The sequence below is a fragment of the Dipodomys merriami genome, unplaced genomic scaffold (genome assembly GCF_024711535.1).
Source record: "Dipodomys merriami isolate MVZ:Mamm:240054 unplaced genomic scaffold, mDipMer1.0.p SCAF_11, whole genome shotgun sequence".
In the NCBI taxonomy this organism is placed as follows: Eukaryota; Metazoa; Chordata; class Mammalia; order Rodentia; family Heteromyidae; genus Dipodomys; species Dipodomys merriami.
The window spans coordinates 43,855,426-43,874,628 of record NW_027202382.1 but is presented as its reverse complement, the minus strand read 5'-3'; the positions used below and the strand labels follow the sequence as shown (position 1 = coordinate 43,874,628).

Here is a 19,203-nt window from a genome sequence, read left to right as displayed (position 1 = left end):
AGTCTCTGTAGCAGCCGCCTGTCCCGTGGAACGCCCGATCACAGACATCTCTGCAGATCAGTACACACACAGGCCTGTCATCCGCCCGCCACTGGAGCCTGCTCCCTTGACTCTAACGATCCCCAGTTGTTGGACACATAGGGTGTTTCCAGCGTTTTCTTGGGGTACGCCACGCTAGCGTATGCAGCCAGTGGCCTATGCGGCCTAACTGGCTGGCTGAGCATCCCAGAGCCCACACTGGCCTTGGAACAGAGTGCTGCCCACATATGCCAAGTGAATAAAGAAACACGGGCCCGGCCAGCACCTGCCAGGGCAGCTCCCACTGGTCTCCTTGGCCCTGCCCATCCTCACTACCCCTGCTGGTCCCCAAGCTGGCAGACACACGGGGCCCCTTTCCACTTCTCTCTGCCATCCTAAATCCTCATTTCTCCCCAGACTTACAAGCCCAGCGCCCTCGGAACCCGGCACCTCCAGCTCATCCAGCCGGCCTTAGGACAGCTACACTGCCCAGCTAGGGTTGGGGTGGCCACCATCAGTGGGGCCAGCTGAGGCCTCTCAGAGAAAGCCATAGCCCAGCCCTGAAGAGTGACAGGGGCACGGCTCCCCCCAGCGGAGGAAAGTTGTGGGAACAGGGCCAGGGCGCAACTGATCAGTGGCCCAAAGCTGGAAGGACTGAAAGGAGGCCTAGCACGGCTGGAACCAAGAGCTAAGAGGCAGGCGGGCTCGGAGCCTCAGCAGGCCTGTGGACTGTGGCTGCGTCAGGTCCACCACCCTAGCAGGGTGGGATCTTGGCAGTCCTGCTAGCCTTGCCGTCAGCCTGGCAGGGCTTTCTGGCCTCGTCCCTGCGCTCCGCATCCTCCACGGCCAGCTCCAATCCTTTCTCTGGGCTTCTGGTCAGAGAGCTCTCTTCCCCAGCACCGAAACCTGCCTCCATCTCCCTCCTCCAAGCCCAGAGCCTCTCTCTGGCCCACACAGGGCCTTCACCATCTCCTACCTGGGCTGAGGTAACCAGGTCCCAGGTTCTGATCCAGCACCCACCCTCTCCACCTCCCTCAACTGCAGCTTCTCACCAGGTGCCTGCGGCCTACCAGCCTCTGTGCTGGGCACTGGGAGAGCCACGCCAGGCCGGTAGTGCCTGCTCTCCCACAGTTCACCCTGCAGAGCACAGGTGACACTTTTTCCTAAAAATCGGTCGTTTGGATTGAACTCTGGGCCTGGGTGCTGTCGCTGAATTCTTCAGCTCAAGGTGAGTGCTCTTCTACTTGAGCCATAGGGCCACTTCTGGTTTTCTGGTGGTTTATTGGACTTTCCTGCCCGAGCTGGCTTTGAACTGCGATCCTCAGATCTCAGCCTCCTGAGTAGCTAGGATGACAGGCATGAACTACCAGCGCCTGGCTGTCACTCATGTATTTTACAGAGAATTAAAGGCAGCTGGGTAGGGGCTGGCAGCCATGTGCAATGGGTTCGCTGCAGGAGACCCCCAAGCCTGGCACAGACGCCCTGGAGCCAGGACCACCTACCTTTGCCTCCAGCTACCCACAGTTGCACACCGAGCCTCACTGGCTCCACAGCTCCAGTGCCTGGCCAGCAGCCTGCATGACCTTCCTCTAGACTAGAAACCATTCTTGCACCAAGTCAGAAGTTTCCTGAAGGCGGGATTCTCACCTTGTGTCATCTCCACACTTAATACTAGCTGGGTTCCCCAGATCTGGGCCTGAGTCTTGGGGACCCAGCCCTGAGCTCTTTCCACCCCAACTGCTGCTGGTTTGCTCCTGAAGGAGCATTCACCGCCCGCGCCCCCCCCCCCCCCCGTACCTCTGCGCTGTGCAGCAGGATGGGGCACAGGCTGCTGTCTCCCGTGGGTTCTGGGTCTGCTGGCTTCCCCTCACAGGTCTGAGGTTCGAATCCTCCCACAGCGGAATACACCACCTCCCTCCAGCCCTCTGTAGCCGGCAGCCTTGCCTCACATTTCTGTGCCAAGGCAAACCTGGTACAATCCCTGACTGGCCTTCCCTCTAGAACCAGTGTCCACCTGGTCCACCTGGATGTTCAGGGAGGCAGCCAGGGCCTGCGATGGGCCTGCTCCCTCCCCTCACCCGCATCATCACCTGCCCAAAGCCGGACCTCTCAGCCCCAGTTCTGCAGAGCAGGGGGCAGGCACAAGGGCACCCCACGCCTGCTTGCCCCACGCACAGACCTGGCAGGGCGAGGGGACACTGGCCTGAGTGGCGGCAAGCAGCACCACGGCTGGGAGTGGCTGCCCGTGTCACCCTGGGGACCTCTTCCCATCCTGTGGCTCTTGGGAGGAGTCCTTCGTGTCTTGTGCCCCCCTCTGGGAGAAGGGCACCCAGCCCACGTGCCCTTGCTGGCACCCGGTGTGGGTGGCCGTGCACTGCGCCTCATGCTGGTGGTCACTCCATGCCGGCCTCTGCAGCCACTGCCCATCTGCCAGAGCAGCAGAGCCCAGCGCGGGCGCCGCCCCCTTAGCAGCAGACAGGCAGCACACGAGCCAAGACCTGGGGCTGCTCCTGGCCTCTCTTCCTTCATATTCCTTCCTGTTGGTGACACCGCCCCATACCTACGCCGCCGCTTCACACCCCACGAGTGGACCACACCACCTGGGGGGCTTCACTCCAGGTTCTTAGCGTACACAAAACCCGAACTCTACTCCCAACTCCAGGGCCAGCAGCCAGGGTGGGCCAGGCTGGTGGCGCATCTGAACCTGCAGCTCAGGGAAGCGGATGTGACAGGGAGTCACTCAGAGGATGGGTGTCAGAAAAAGATGCGTCTCACACAGGTGACAGGTGCAAAACAGAGGCTTTAATCCGAACAGCAAGGAAGGTGCGGGGCTGGAGGTGCTGGGAAGGGAGCGGTCTGGCCCTGGGAGGGAGGCAGGCGCTGGGCATTTCCTAACAAACTGTCTGTGACACGGATGACTCCTGTCCCAGCCTCTGTCCAGACCATCCTGGCCCCAGTCAAGCCCAGGGCCAGGCTCCTCAGGGTCCCCTCCCTGAGGGCTCTGCAGCCCACAGGGGCAGGCCTGGATGCTGGGGCAGCGGGCCTGCAGCCACCAGCCTGGAGCAGACGGAAAACTGGGGAGCTGCTGCCAGCAACCCTCACCCTTGGTGGGCCAGGCCTGGAAGCCCCGCCCAAGCTCAGGCCCGTGCTGGGACCCGGCACCCTCACCTACCTGTCCCCTGAAGAGAGGTAGCAGGAGAAGGGGTGTGGCTGCGGCCTCCCACCCTCCAGGCCCATCCTCACCCACCCAGGGGAAGACGGGAGCGGCAGCCCCGGCCTCCGGTAAAGCTCGCAGCAGCATGGAGGTAGAAGCAGCGTCAGCCTGAGACTGCAAGAACCTAGCTTCTCCAGAGACACAACAGCCCCAGCCGCTCCCTGAGTCCCGCTGCCTCCTCCCTGCAGGGGAAAGGTCTGGAAAAAGGCTTCAACCAATCACACAGACTCTGCCAGGAGCCTAGGGTCTACCCAGTGGGCAGCTTCCAGAAGGGGAGGGGAACTGCGCCTATAGCCAGGAGACCTGGGCAAGCCAAGGGCCAGAGGAGAGAAAAGCCAAGATGAAGCTCTGGACGCAGATGCCCGCGGGCCCAGGGGCCTCTGAGAAGGCTGAAACAACTAAGAGCTCACCACGAAGGCTCCAGCCCAGACAGACCTCCAGCTCTGGAGGACAGCTGTTCCAACCCATAGCAAGGCATCATGGGAACAGAAGGGAAGGCATGGGAAGGCAAGGGAAGGGAAGGGGAGGGGAACAGTGCTTGGTGCCTCCCCAGCCTCTGGTCTCAATGGACTGGACAGGAGCCAGGGAGGCCAGGAGCAAGAGCGGGGCCCGGGCACCAGTTCCCAGTTCTTCTTGCCTGCCCACCACAGCAGCAGTCGGAAACTGACCACTGTCGAGCCCCCTGCTCACCACCCACCCCAGTAAACAGCCTCTCATCAAACAGAAAGAACAGAGGGAGGGTGGGAGGGGCCCGGGGCCCAGGAGCCCTGCCTGGGCAGCGCTGGCAGCTCAGCTCCCCTAGCCAGACGAGACGGGATGGATGGGTAGCAGGCTCCCAAACTTGAAGTGCTGGATCACAGGGAACTTCTCCAGGCACTGAGGAGGAGGGAAGAGAGGTAAGGGCCAGTCTGCACCCTGCCGAGGCCTGCCCTGCCTCTTGCGCCCAAGGGGCCCTGGACAGCAGAGAGGCTCAGACCAGAGCAGCCCTGGGAGACTGCTATCCAGGGCCCCAGGTGCATCCCAGTCAGAGCAGCACCCCAACCTCCTCCTGACCTCCCATCCCCACCCCCACACACCACACCCCTTGTTCATGAGGGGAGTCCAAGCTCACAAAGCAGAAGCCAAGAGCAGAAGCCACCAAGTAACCTATTTTGGTCCCAAGGGGAAAGCTGATCACTCGAGGGGATGGGGAGGACCCCTGAGGGCCCCCGGCCAGCGCAGGTGTGGGGCCGCGGGGAAGACGCCAGGGCCTCCTAGCACTTCCGGGCGAGACAACAGGAAGCAGCTGACATGGCTCCGCAAGTCTCAGAAGCTGCGGCGCGGGCAGAGCGGACAGCGACTCCCCGCACCCAGCCCGGGCCCTCACAGCCTCACAGGGGAAGCGGAGACCCACAGGAGCCTCCCCCGCCGAAGCCGGCCTGGTCCTGGAGGGCCCTGCCTGCCCCATGCCAGCATCAAGGAGCTCCACCTGGCCCCTTCCTTCACCTCTGCAGCTGGCTACCTCCTGGCCTGGGAGCAAGATCTAGGGCCTCAACGGAGCGAGGGCCTTGCTCTGACTTTGGTCTGAGGACAGGTACTGATGGCGGGGGGGGGGGGGGGGGGGGGGTCGTACATATGTGGATCTGTGGAGGGAGAGGCAGGAGGGGGAAGGATGGGGCTCAGCTCCGGGGAAGAGGAAGAACAGAGCTGGGGCCACAGCCAGGCTCCAGGCTGGAGCTGAGCAGAGAAAGTGAGGAACAGGCCCGGGGGAGGAACAGCAGGTCTAGGCCAGAGGCAAGGCAGCTACCAGGATGCTTATGTCATAGGAAGTGGTGGGAGTTTGGAAAGGGCCCCCCAGGGCGCTGGAATTCCAGAAAGGGTCAAAGGTCAACCCGCGCGGCTCTTCCTGGGGAAGGCAGTGGGGGCAGGGCAAAGGCTGTCATCACTGGGCCCTCAGAACTCCTGGGAACCAGGGAGGCTGCTGGAGCCAGGGCAGCCGAGGCCCTGGGAGGCCAGGAGATGCTGGCAGCCACACCTTCCTCTCAGCGCGGTACCCCTACCCTCCCAGGCCCTCCAGCATCCTGCCCGGGCCTGTGGTGATGGGCGATGCCGGGGAGGAGGGGCAACCCTCCGGGCTCACAGGCCCCCTTCACACAGCCTTCTCAGTGCCTGGCTCTGCCCTTCCGAAGCTCAGGACCGGCCTCCTGGAGACAGCCGGGTCTAGCCCTGAAGCAGCACAGGGCCCTGGCGCTGCACTGCAGCCCACGCACGTCTGAGCTTCAAAGCTGGAGGGTCTGAAGGTCCTCCCGGTGGCCCACTGAGCAGGCACCAAAGGCCCACCACAGCGACTCTCCATGGCTGGAGAGCCAACCACAGCCAGCAAGCCCAGCGCTACCAAGCCCTACACAAGCCTGGCCTGGCAGAGCACCCAGGGGAGCCAAGTGCCAGTGTTGTGTCCTCAAGGGGGACGCCTGCTCACCACCTGCTTGGCTGCTGGCCTCCCGGGCTGGTGGTGGCAGGATGCATCCTTCTTCTGCACAGAAACCCTGATCACCTTCCAGCGCCACCCCGCAGCGCCCTGCCCTGCCAGGCCTGTCAGCTTCCAGCTCTCCGCCTCTAGAGAGGGACCCCAGGCCAAGACAGGTTTGGAGCCACTGGAGGTGAGACATGCAGACAGGACAGCACTTGGGGGCCCAGCAGGGAAGACAGCTAGAGTCCTAGGAGAACCTGCACCCTAGGTGTTTGACACCCCACAGTGGGGAGGGCCCCTCGGGGTGAGGGGCAGGAGGGGCAGGCAGGCGCAGGACCATCAAGGACAGGGTGGAGGGTGGGCTGGCCCCAGGTGTGCGAGAGCTGGAAAGCTGTAGCACAGAGCCGGAAGGCCTCTGAGGTTAGAGCTACGTGGGCTGGAGCCTAGACACGGGGTGTGAGGTCCAGAGGGGAGGCAGAAGGAGAGAGGGCCAGGCCAGGTCACTTCATGTGTGTTAACCCCTTCAGGGCCAAGCCAAGGGAGCCAGGCGGGGAGCACGTGTGCTCCCAAACTAGGTTCCCTCCCATCCCTTCTCTGTGTCCTGACTGCTGATGTAAGGAAGGTCAGGATACAGCAAAGTATATACTAGGGTCCTCCTCCCAGAAAAGAAGGCAAGGCAGGGTGGCCAAGCATCTGGATGGACAGCCACTGGACATACCTCACATCATTAGCCAGGAGCCAGGGTGAGCCTGATGGCCAAAAAAAAAAAAAAAAAAAAAGCTGGGCGCTGGTGGCTCACGCCTGTACTCCTAGCTACTCAGGAGGCTGAGATCTGAGGATCAGGGTTCAAAGCCAGCCCGGGCAGGAAAGACCCTGAGACTCCTATCTCCAATAAACCACCAGAAAACCAGAAGTGGCGCTGTAGCTCAAGTGGTAGAGCGCTCGCCTTGAGCTGAAGAGCTGAGGGACAGCGCCCAGGCCCAGAGTTCAAGCCCCACGACCCACAAAAAAAAAAAAAAAAAGGAGGGGGGGCTTTGTGAACTTGTGGCTGCAGGTAGGGGAGGTCAAGCAGTTCCAGGCTTCAGGTTCATGTGCCCAAGCTGGGGGAGGGGTGCGGAGGGGCCAGGAGAGAAAGAAACAGTGACCCCCTTGAACAGTCTGTTGGCTGGGAGGTCAGCCCCCAAGATGGGGAGAGGGCAGAAGGCCCTCAGCAAGGGGGACAAGCACAAGGGTAACACCTCCCAGCAGGGGAGCTCCGGGACCCAGGGCCCCTCCCCGCAGCAGATCTGCTTGGCAGCAGGACCACCTGCACCCTCCTTTCTCCCCCTCCCCCCACACCTGCCACTGCACACTCGAGCCCTAGGCCACCAAGACAGTGCCTCCAGAGGATCACACCCATCCCAAGACCACTGTCCTCTCTGGCAAGGACACTGAGGCTGCCCTCGGCCATTTGACAAGTGGAAGAGACCTCAGCCCCAGCCTCACCCAGCAGCAGGGCCTGTTTCAGCCTGAGTTAATCGGCACAGATTAGGTGGACCTCCGCCCAGTGCTCCTGGACTGCCCATCCCTAGGTGGGGGATTCTGAGGTCCCAAGTGTTGGCAAAACAAATGTGCGTCTTCTTGGTCCCCAGGGACCAGCATGCTAGGCAGCCCCCACTCACCTCAGCCTTATACATGCGGATGAGGCCCTGGTTCACTTTGGACCAGGAGGGGACAGCGCTGATGTTCCACAGCTGGTTGGAGTGCTCTGCGAAGGGGCCAGTCTTCATCTGGAAGAGAAGGTCCGGAGGCCCCCATGCTGGAGACACTCCCGCTCCTGCCAGCACTGCCCCACCGGGCTTGCACACATGCGTGTACACACATGCGGCCAAGCCATACATGTGCCTGTGAGGCACGCACCAGCAATCACAAGGATGAGCCAGAGATGGGCCCCTGGCCATCAAGGCCTCCTGGAAAACTGTAACCTCCATGTCTGCCTACCTTCTTGTCCTCAGATAACCACTCTGCCCCAGAGCCAAAACCAAGGCCTGATTCCTACCATCCAGCAAATCCAGCAGGAACAAGAAAACAAGACCTGCACCCAGGTCTCCTCTGCAGCCACAGAGCCCCCTGCCAGGACGGAACTCATTCCTATTCAAAGGACACCAGCAGCCACCTGGACTACCCTTCAGGCCCAGTGTTCCCCCTTGGCGGGCGCCTGAGCTACACCTGCCAGGCAGAGCGAGAAGGGCAGGGGAGTGGGACTGTGGAGGCCCTGGGCGTCACACTGCTCTCCACAGGGGGAGGGAAGAAATCAGTAATGGGTAGACAGGGACTCTGGCAGCAGTTCAGGAGGTGTGTTTAGGAAACCAGCCTGGCTTGGCCAGGGGGAAGGGAAAGAACGGCCACAGCAGCTGGGGCAGCACAGCACAGCCAGTCCATCCTGGATCCGGCTCTTGCCCAAGTCTGACCCTCCAAGAGGAGAGGTATTCTGCCGTTCCCATGGCATCAGAAACCACAGCACTGGGAGAGGGGGCTGAGCCTGAGTATCCATCCGCCGACACAAGGCCAACGCTTGGTAGCAGTAAGTTCACAAGCCGCTCCTCACCCTGTCGTGTTCCCCCTCCCTCCCCCCCAATCCTCCAGCCTGAAGACAGCATTTGTGCTAGGGACAAGGGCTCTGTACAGGTCCAAACTACTGAGAGATTCTGAAAAGCAAAGTGCTGAGTCTGGCAAGGAAGCAGAAACTTGGACCTTGAAATGGTGGAAGGTTCCAGAAGCAGCTGTGCATGGAGGCTTGGGATGGAGGTTGTTCCAGGAAGAAAGGATAAACCCAAAGCTCTCTCCGCAGTGGGGTATGGTGACCATAAAGGCCCTGTGGGATCACAGGCCCTGGTGTGGAGGTGTGCTGCCCCTGGTGGCCCAACTGCAGGCCTCAGCTAAGGGCAGCTGGGACAAAACTGCTCAGCTTTAAAAGAAAAAAAGCTGCCATTTTATCCCCACTGCCTGCTTCCCCTTGTCCAAGTCCCCAGTGAGAGTCAGACTCAACTTGCCCCTTTGGTAGCAAGGTCAGGCTTACAGCAACGCAAAGAGCAGATTCGAAGCCCACCCAGGTCTCTTCCCTTGATCTGGAATTATGGGCGGTACCTCAGCCTAACAGGGCCCACTGTCCCACTCACTCAGACTCCACCCCCAAGCCCTCCCCCCTCAAGGCTCTGGCCCTAGGGGCACCCTTGAGCCACTCTGGGGTGACTGCATCTCTGCTGTAAGCAAATCACCCAGGAGGCCCCTGCTGGCACCATTCACACCAGGAGCTCCAGGGACAGCTCTGCAAGGGCTTGGAGGCCAAGGCAGGTCGAAGGACCACCCTGGCCTACCAGGGGACTGGTGCCTTCCCCAGAGGCCTCTGGGCCTGTGTGCAGGAGGGATGTGCTGCCCCTGCAGTGGCCAGTGGCCTGGCCCAGCATGGAGGCAGAGGTGCTTTATCTCTGCAGGGGCTGTGCCCAGCACCACTCTCCTTAAGTCCTTCAGAAGGAGACTCTGCAATGCTGGGAAAGAAAAACAGGCGAGAGGAAAAAATGGAATCGGGGGCGAGAAGAGAAAAAAAAAAAAAAAAAAAGCTCATTCTAGCCACAAAGGGGAAGAGAAGGAGCAGAACGAGCAGAATGAGCAGGCAAGCTGCAGTCCCGCAGTGACCCCGGGGGAATCGTGAGTCAGAGCAGCCATATTGAGCAGGAAATTACTCACAGACGCTGCGTTCCTGCTCTGCGCTCCCCAGAGAATCGGCCTTTTGTAAATGGTTCCTCTGTCAGTAAGCGAGGGGGATGGGCGGGTGGGGAGGCTGCGCAGCCCTTCCTGTCAGCTCCTTCCCTTCCAGCTGAAATCTGATCCCTCCCTTCCCAAAACTCCAAATTTAGAAGCCAGATTGAAACTGAAATTCTTTTCCTGCCTGCCCTGAGCTCTTAAAGGCGCCAGGGCTGTATTTCCCGAAGCAGAAACCTGCCAAGCAGCTCCCTCACCAGCAGCCTGGCTACCAGGGGCTCGAGGGCCCGTGCTAGCAGGGAACCTGGGAAGGCAGTTCCCACTTCTTCAGATCTGGTGGAGTCCCCTTGTTGCACCAGTCCTAAAGGAGTTCCAGGTCTCCAAAGGCAACACTGCCCCCTTCCTAACCAGAGCACAGAACTCAGGGCAGGCATCCAGGCTTCTGAGCCCAGGGGTCTGGGTGAGCGCACTCACGAAGCAAGGGTTACAAAATGCTGCCTACTGCTCTGAAGGGGAAAGGCTCAGTGGGAGGGAGGCAGTGTGTGGCAGTCGGGGGCCAGCCAGGCAACCCAAAGTGGCCGGGCCACAGAAACTGCTCAATACCATCCAAGAGCCTGGGCTCCAAGTGAAAAACAGCCTTGCAGAAAGGGTGCAGCACAGCCCCAACTATACCCCGCAGCTTCCTTTGCCCTCCAAGTTCCTACCTCTCCCTAAATTATTACTGAAACTCTCCCGTCAAATGCCTTTAGCGCCACCTTGTGGCATCTCTGATGTTCTGACAGTGGACCTGAGTCCAAAAGTTTGGGAAAGTTTTGGGTTTTTGTTTTGTTTTGTTTTGTTTTTTGGGTCCAGTCGTGGGCCTGAACTCTGGGCCTGGGCGCTGTCCCTCAGCTCTTCAGCTCAAGGCTAGCATTCTACCATTTGAGCCACAGTGCCACTTCCGGCTTTTTTCTTTTTGCTTATGTGGTGCTGAGGAATCGAACCCAGGGCCTCATGCATGCAAGGCAAGCGCTCTACCACTGAGCCACCTTCCCAGCCCAAGTTTTGGGGTTTTATAGCAGTATAAACAAACAACACCAAGTCTTCGCATGCATGGTACAGAGTTCCTCAATCCCTAAAGCCTGGCCTGCCACCAGAGGGAGCAGGCACAGCCCCTGCTCAGCGGGGGGTGGGGGGCAGGTCTGTACCCTGCCTCCTGTCTCCACTCCTCCCTCTCTCCTAGGCTCTCCCAGGGCGCCACGGACCCTCGCACGCAATGCTGAAAGGAGCGCGTGACTAGCTTTCAGGGCAAGGAGCCAGGCCGCCCCTGAGTCCTTCTGACCTTGGGCCGGCTGCACTGCTGAAGGCAGCAGATCTGGGAGAATGAAGCAGTGGCCGCCCAGCCGTCAGTCCAGGCTCCATTTGCTGACTTGGAAAAAAATGTGTCATTCCCCTCTGGCCCCTGGAGTTTGGCAGAAGCCTGAGTAGAATGCTGACCAGGAGGGGCTTGGCGCCAAGGCTGCTAACCGGGCTTCTCCCTCTTCTGGGCTCAGAACAGGCAGCTGAGAGAGGGTAGGTCCACAGTGTGCCAGAGGGCAGATATGCAAGTGGGCCTCAGGAAGGAGAAAGAAGACAAGGACCATCTCCGGACAGCAGAGCTAGGGGACAGAGGGCTGAAGGTAGAGGACAGGGAGAGCGGGCACCTCCCAGAAGCAAGGCCGATTCAACATGGCTCCCAGGCTTTCTGTGCCATCACCTGGCAGGCCTGCTTAGGCTATCTGTCCCTTCACCCTAAGATTCTGATTCAGAATGCCAGGGTGAAGACCAGGAATATGCATTTCAAAAACTCATCCTTGCTGGGCGCCAGTGGCTCACACATGTAATCCTAGCTACTCAGGAGGCTGAGATTGGAGGATCGTGGTTCAAAGTCAGCCCAGACAGGAAAATCTATGAGACTCTCAACTCCAATTAACCACCAGAAAACCAGAAGTGGTACTATGGCTCAAGTGGTAGAGTGCTGCTAGCCTTGAGCTGAAGAGCTCAGGATCAGCGCCCAGTCCCGCAGTTCAAGTCCCACAACTGACCAAAACAAAAAAACTTCATTCTTTGTGGGGAATCCTGCCTTAGTAAGGCAAGAGCCTCCGCCATGTGGGCTGGGGCACAGCAGCTGTCACCCCTAGCACTTTGCTGAGGCCCTGGTCCTCAGGTGCTGACAGAGAGGAAGGGTGCAGAAGTCATTCCAAGCCCCCGGGATGCAGCCAACCCTCCTAGTAGAGTGCAGCTGCTGGGCCTGGCAGGCCGCCTCCCCCGCAGCAGGCCTTTCCACACCTGCTGCCTCCCAGCCCAACAGCTCTGTGGGGTCCACAGGGACCCCGAGTTTGGGCAAGGAGGCCTGGCTTACTAGTGAGACTTCCTTTCTCCTTTGGTGGGGATGAGAGCAGCTTTGTCATCACCACCTCTGGTGGCAGCCCTGCCACTGTTGTGCAGCACTTTTGGCTGCTCAGTCCGTGTAAGCACACAGGGGCCCCTCACCTCAGTGATAAACAGGATGCATTCCAGAAACATGTAGTCCTTGTGGTTCTCAGTCACGGCCTTCTCATCCACAAAGTGCCGGGGCTCCAGGTGTGGATGGTCTGGGAAAAGCAAAGAGCTCTGGGGTTCGGCACAAGGCCTGCATGCCTCTCTTGTCTGTGTCCAGCCATCCCAACTGCATACATGACAATGACGCTATTAAAATAGGATAACGGGCCGGGCACTGGTTATATGATAACGCTGGCTGGGTTCACACCTGTAATCCTTGTTTCTCAGGAGGCTGAGACCTGAGGATTGTGGGTTGAAGCCAGCCTGAGCAGAAAAGTTCCTGCGAGACTCTTATCTCCAATTAACCATCTGAAAATGGGAAGTGGCACTGTGACTCAAGTGGTAAAGCTCTAGCCTTGAGTATAAAGAGGCTAAGGGATAGTGCCCACGCCATGAGTTCAAGCCCCACAACCAATAACAAACAAACAAAAAAAAGATAATGGAGGGGTTGGGCATGATTTGCTGGGAAGTGTTTGCTAACTAAGAACATATGAGGTCCTAGGTGTATTCCCCACATACATTAAAAAAAAAAAAAAAAGACTGTAATGGAGCCTGGCACCAGTGGCTCAACATTCATAATCTTGGCTACTTAGGAGGCTAAAATATGAGACTTGAGGTCAAGGCTAGCCTAGGCAGACAAACCCAGGAGATTCTTACCTTCAACTAACCAGCCAAAATAGTATGAACTAGAGGTGTGACTCAAGTACTACAGCACCAGCCATGAGCAAAAAACCTGAGTACAAGGCCCTGAGTTAAAGCCTCTGGTACTAGCACTTGCAGATACATACATGCGCGGGCGCACGGGCGCACAGGCGCACGCACGCACGCACACAAAGATAATGGAGCTGAAAAATCCCTATCACATAGTGAAGTGCCATCATAATATCAAAGTACACATCTGATTTTAGTGCAATCACAGAATACATACAACTATATGTTATGTATAACACTAATGATAACAAATAATACTGTCATTATACTGGTTTTTGTTGCTTCTATGTTAATACTGAGGCTTGAATTCAGGGCCTCATACTCTCCCTTGGCCTTTTGCTCAAGACTGGTGCTCTAGATGAGCAATACCACCATTTCCAGCTTGTTACTGGTTAACTGGAGGTAAGTTTCAAGGATCTATCTATCTGGGTTGGCTTCAAACCAAGATCCCAGATCTCAGCCTCCTGAGTGGCTAGGATCACAGGCACAAGCCACAAGTGGCAGGCATGAAGCCATGTTTTGTTATACACACAGCAGTTGCCTCTGCCTCATGTTTGTTTCCAGTCTGGGACTCACCAGGAAGCCACATGGAGTGACTGGTCTGTGCCACCAGGGGTGCGGATACACATCCTGCCAGTGATGTGGGACTGCTCTAGCACACTTGGCTCCAACTCTCTAGTGGAGGACTTCAGATGGATGCCATCAGCACTCCAAGGCTCTGCGTCCTCACCTGCGCAGCAGGGCTCTAAACATCACTGAGCACCACATGGCAAAAATGACCACCAGAGCTAGGTCTTAATCTGGCAAAGCCCCTTCACAGGGCCACTGAGCAGACGGTTAGGAGTGTTTTAGAGGTAGTTTACTCTACACCTAACCAGACCGGAGCACAGGCGCCCTCAGCTGCAGGACATGCCTGAACACGGTTTCCAGGTGCGATGATAGAGCAGGCCTGCGTGCCTCCCAGCACCGGGCTGTGGTTCCCAATGAGCCCTTGTACACAGCTCCAGTGGTGAAGATGTTGATCACTGAATCTGAAGAGCGCCTTGTTTTCAAAAGGAGCAGGGAGCATTCATTCACCCAGTCCACTATGCACTGGTGTGCACCTTTGTACTGGCCTATGTCACCTATTTTTTCCTGGCGCTCCCTACTGGCTCAAAGCAAAAGGTGGCCAACCTCCAGCTACAGCCCAGCCAATAGCCTGCACTAAACGCTATCATTGTGAGCCTGGGCAGGAGAAAGGAGGGGGATGGGGTACCCCCTTTTGTACCTATCAGCTGCGAACTGCCCCAGATAAAGGGCAGAAACTGGAAGTCATCCAGGCCCCACACCCCCTGGCTGCCGGCAGGCTCCATCCGGTATGTTTTCTGGAGTTTCCGCATAACCTCCAGGTACCTGCAGGGAGGGAGGGAGAGGAAAGGGAAGGGGCCGAAGGTAAGAACACTGTTTCCACTTACCACCACTGGGAGCACAGGCCAGAGAGTGGCAGAGTGCCTGGCGCCTCAACCAGAATGCACTCAAGGAAGTACGCAAGTGGCCTGTCCCCTCACGTCCCCACACTCAAGCTCACCTCCCCAGGGAGAAGAATAAAAAGCTGAGTGGAGCACACCAACTCCTGACAAGCTGCACAAGCTCAGGCAGGAAGCTCCGCTTATCTAGCCTCCATCCAGGAGACCTGCCCCCCAAAATGTGCAAAAAGGGGAGCTGCCTGAGGGGCTAACTGCGTACACCTGTGCTGAGCAGCACCGGGTAGAGCAGCAGAGCAGAGCCCGATGGCCAGGCTTCAGAAGGCTGTGTGACCTCGGTGGAGAGATCTGACTTTTTAAATGCCTCAGTTTCATCTCTAAAACAGAATCTACTTCATAGGGTGTTGAAAGAATAAATGAGTCATAGGGATATGGTCACCAGGGGAGGGGAAGCTCCACAGAACTCATTCCCTGCACTCCCTGGTCTTCCATGGAGGTGAGTGAGTGTGCTAGAAGCCATCTTGGACGGCAGACCAGTGCCAGAGCATGCCTGCGACAGGACCGCCTCCCTCCCACACAGCACACCCCTCTTCGCCCTCACCGATTGAACACCTTGAAGACAATAGCCACTTGGTCATCTACTCGGAGCACCCCGATCTTGCAGAGACAGCAGAGGAAAGCAGCAAAGGCCGCCTCGTGCCCTAGGAGAGAAAAACAGCCAAAGCTTACATGCTTCCAGAAAGAGAACTAGTGATGTTCTTGATCCTCTAAGAAAGACCAACATGGAGATAACCCAGAAAGACCTCATCTCTTCAAGAACCACCAATACTATAATTCTGCTCCTAAGAGGCCCAGACTGTTCACTTCTTAAACAGTCATTTACACTTTATGAGATTAACTCTCTCCATAATCAGATCCAATTTATTGAGCACCTTCTATGTAGGCCGTCACCATCCATGTTGGGTAGAGAGGCAAGTCTCTGCCCTCAGGGAGCTTATGATCTATCAGAGAAAACAAGAATAAAATATATAGTCACTAGTACGGCTCTAGCTCTGAAGGAAAAAAACAAGGTGATAACTGGGGCTATGACGTAAGGACTCATGGTTTTAAAGGAAATAACAGTTACTGTGAAAGACCAATGGGATTCAGAGATACAAAAGGAAAGAAACAGAAAATGCATTCCAGCCAGAAGAAACCGCCTGTGCAAAAGGACTAGGGCAGGAGAAAGCTCCTGTTTGAAGATCCCTAAGAAAGCCACTATATGTTTAAAGCACCGAGGCCAAGGGAGAAAGCAATCTATCAGACGGGCTTCAAATTATGCTTTACCATGAGAGCCCTGGGAGCCACAGCAGGCTTTGGTGTCAGTACTGGAGTTTGAGCTCCAAGCCAGGGTGCAGTCCCTTAGCTTTTTGCTCAAGGCTGGTGCTCTACTACTTAACTCAAGGCCACAACTCTATTTCCAACATTTATACTGAAGCGTCTTATGGATATTCCTGCCTCAACTGGCTTCAAATTGCAATCGTCAGATCTTAGCCTTCTGAGTAGCAAGGATTACAGGGATGAGCCATTGGATGCTGGCTACGGTAGGCTTCTAAGCAGAGGACACACGAACAGACTACAAGGTCTGTAGTAATGATCAGCACAATAGTAACTATGAAAAATGCCAGGAAGGGCTGGGAAGGTGGCTCAGTGATAGAGCGCTTGCCTTGCATGCCTGAGGCCCTGGGTTCGATTCCTCAGCACCACATAAGCAAAAAGAAAAAAGCCGGAAGTGGCGTTGTGGCTCAAGTAGTAGAGCGCTAGCCTTGAGCTGAAGAGCTGAGGGACAGCACCCAAGCCCAGAGTTCAGGCCCCACGAATGGACCCAAAAAAACCCCAAACAAACAAACAAACAAAAAAACTGCCAGGCACTGATGGCTCACACCTGTAATCCTACTCAGGAGGCTGAGATCTGAGATCATGGTCTGAAGCCAGACTTAGCAGAAAGTACATGAGACTCTTTAGCTCCAAAAGCTACTAAATGAAGATGGAAGTGGAGCTATAGCTCTAGCAGTAGAGCACAAAAGCTCAAGGACTGCACTATGCCCAGACCTTGAGTTCAAGCCCCAGGAAAGAAAGAAAAGGGAAGGGGAGGGGAGGAGAAAGACGGGAAGGGAAGGATAGAAGGAAAATGGAGGGGAGGGGAGGAAGAGAGAGAGAGAGAGAGGGAGAGAGAGAGAAACTAGCTGGGTACCAGTGGCTCATACCTGTAATCCTAGCTACTCAGGAGGTTAAAATCTAAGAATTACGGTTCAAAGCCATGCTGGGCAGAAAAGTCTGTGCTTATCTCAAATTAACCATCAGAAACCAGAAATGGCCCTGTGGCTCAAAGTGCTAGCCTTGAGCAAAAAAGCTCAGAGACAAGACCCAGGCAGCCCCATGATTGACCAAAAAAAAAAAAAAGGAAGAAAACCCTAAATAATCTTCCCTTTTGCGGCACTGCATTTGTAGTTCAGGTGCTAGAACATTTATAGAGAACAATGGCATTTATTACTTTTCCTATAAAGCAAATATGACTTAAAGGCAAATATTTTGTTTATTTCAATAAACAAGATACTGAAGTTGAAGATGGTCTCTAATGTGGACAAGTTTTGGACAAGTTCAGTCAAACAGTAATATATGCTAGGAAAGCTAAATAGCAAGCCCCACAACTAACAAAGAAAGAAAAAAAGAGTAAAGTAGGGAGAGAAGCAAGGAAACAAGGAAGCAAGGAAGGAAGGTAGGAAGGAAGGAAGGAAGGAAGGAAACAGGCAGGCAGGCAGACAAGCAGGCAAGCAAGGTAATGCTTCTGCAGAATAAAGATCCCTCCAGAGCTCCTTCCTGTAATTCCAGCTACTTAGGAGGCTGAGATAACAGTTCAAAGATAGCAAGAAAAAGTCCATGAGACACTTATTTCCAATTAATCACCAAAAAGCCAAGTGGTAGAGCACCAGCCTTAAGTGAAAAGCTAAAGGGCAGTGCCTGGGCCCTGAGTTCCTGAGTTCAAGATGCAGTACTAGCACCAAAAAAGAAAAAAAGGTCCCTTCAGGGCCTTGAAACTCCAAGACCTCACACACTTCCACCTGGAACAGTTTCCAGTGTGGCCAGGAACAAGCTCTGACTTAGGGGCCTGCATCCAGGAGCCCCTATAGCCTTGCCAGTCTGCCTTGGGCTCCTCTCTTTTTTGGTTTTGGTTTTGGTTGTGGGGCTTGAACTCAGGGCCTGGGTGCTGTCCCTGAGCTTCTTTTGCTTAAGGCTAGCAACTCTACCACCTGAGTCGCAACAGTACCACTGGCTTTTACTGTTTATGTGGTACTGAGGAATCGAACCCAAGGCTTCATGCATGCTAGGCAAGCACTCTACCACTAAGCCACATTCCCAGCCCTTTGAGCTCTTTTTGCTCAAGGCTAGAGGTCTACCACTTCAAGGCACAGCTCCACTTCCAGTTTTCTGGTGGCTGGTTAATTGGAAATAAGTCTCACAGACGTTCCTTAGATCTCAGCCTCCTGAGTAGCTAGGATTGCGGGCATGAGCCCCAGTTGCTTGGCTCTTTTCTTTGTTGACTGTAGCCAAAGCACCACCCTAAAAGTCTCAGAATACTGGCTGCAGTGGAGCAAGGACCATCCAGAGGCTGCCTGGGGCCACCCTGAGGCCTGGCTCTCAGCAGCTTTCCTGTCACCTGCTGCAGGAAAGGAGAGGCCCTTACCAAGGCAGAGATTTCCCACTCCAGAGGCCACCCCTATGCAGACAGCCCTCTCCTCCAAGTCCAAGAGAGCTTGGCCAAAACAGATGATAGATTGAAAGAGCTTAATAGCAGTGAGTATGGCTATGGGACAAAGGGTGTGAGGGCGGGCCACAACAGTGCAGGGGCTACCCAAAAAACCTCTCTTGAGCCGGGTAGCAGTGGCTCACACCTGTAATCCTAGCTACTCAGGAGACTGAGAACTGAGGATCGCAGTTCAAAGCCAGCCCAGGCAAGAAAGTCTGTGGAACTCTTATCTCCAATGAACCACCAGAAAGCCAGAAGTGATACTGTAACTCAAGTGGTAGAGCACTTGCCTTGAGCTGAAGAACTGAGGGACACTGCCCAGGCCCAGAGTTCAAGCCCCACGACCAACCAAAAAAACACAAAAACAAAAACAAAAACCAAAAAAACAAAAAACACCAACCAAAAAAAAAAAAAAAAAAAAAAACCACCTCTCTTGTTTCTCAAAACTTCTATAAATGGGGGCTGGGAAGGTGGCTCAGTGGTAGAGCGCTTGCCTTGCATGCATGAGGCCCTGGGTTCGATTCCTCAGCACCACATAAGCAAAAAGGAAAAAAAAGCCAGAAGTGGCACTGTGGCTCAAGTGGTAGAGTGCTAGCCTTGAGCTGAAGAACTGAGGGACAGCGCCCAGACCCAGAGTTCAGGTCCCACAACCAGACCCCCCCCCAAAAAAAAAAAAACTTCTATAAATGGTTTCCTTGAGCTACATACAGTGCTCAATAAATTGTTTTGAGTGCTAACAAGGAGCTTGCAGAGGGACCATCTTTTCAACGTTGAAGATCAGCTCTGTGCACATGGCACCAGCTCCCCCTGGTGGACCAAGCTAAAGCCACATCATCAGGCCACCCGCCCTGGATCCCTGGGTCTTGACCAACCCCTGCTTGCTCAGAGGAGTAAGAAAATAGGCCAAGAAAAGAAGCGGTAAGGCCGCAGAGGGCAGAACCTGCAAGCATCCGGTACCTGTGCCATAGTCAATGCGTGTGGAGTTGCCCACCGCCTCCTTCAGGTAAACGGCCACCTCGGGCACAGCAGCTGCCAGGTGGGTGGGGACCACTGTGGCCACCAGGTTTTCAGCTTCCTGATAACACAAGAGACATAAAGTGTGGCAGTTGATTAGGCAGCATCTGGAGGGGCAGGGCCCAGAAGCACATCAGTCCAGACTGCCAGAGAACTTGGCTCCCATTCTGACTAGCCACAGGAGACACAAAGCGCCTGAGGGGCTTATCATCTGCCCCGCACAGCAGCCAGGGCCACAGCAGGGGAT

At 56.0% G+C, this 19,203-nt stretch overlaps 1 protein-coding gene across 1 annotated transcript in view; it reads right to left on the bottom strand.

Annotated features, from left to right (window-relative positions):
• Positions 1-2,800: 2,800 nt before the first annotated feature.
• Positions 2,801-19,203, bottom strand: part of Ptpa (protein phosphatase 2 phosphatase activator) — a 31,861-nt gene continuing 15,458 nt past the window's right edge. Inside the window, exons 5-10 of the mRNA XM_070014816.1 lie at positions 18,900-19,017; positions 14,757-14,856; positions 13,960-14,084; positions 11,934-12,034; positions 7,343-7,450; positions 2,801-4,108 (exon numbers count right to left, since the gene is read on the bottom strand). Of these exons, the coding sequence (XP_069870917.1) occupies positions 4,031-4,108; positions 7,343-7,450; positions 11,934-12,034; positions 13,960-14,084; positions 14,757-14,856; positions 18,900-19,017 (630 nt within the window). The 3' untranslated portion in view covers positions 2,801-4,030. The remainder of the gene's footprint in view (positions 4,109-7,342; positions 7,451-11,933; positions 12,035-13,959; positions 14,085-14,756; positions 14,857-18,899; positions 19,018-19,203) is intronic.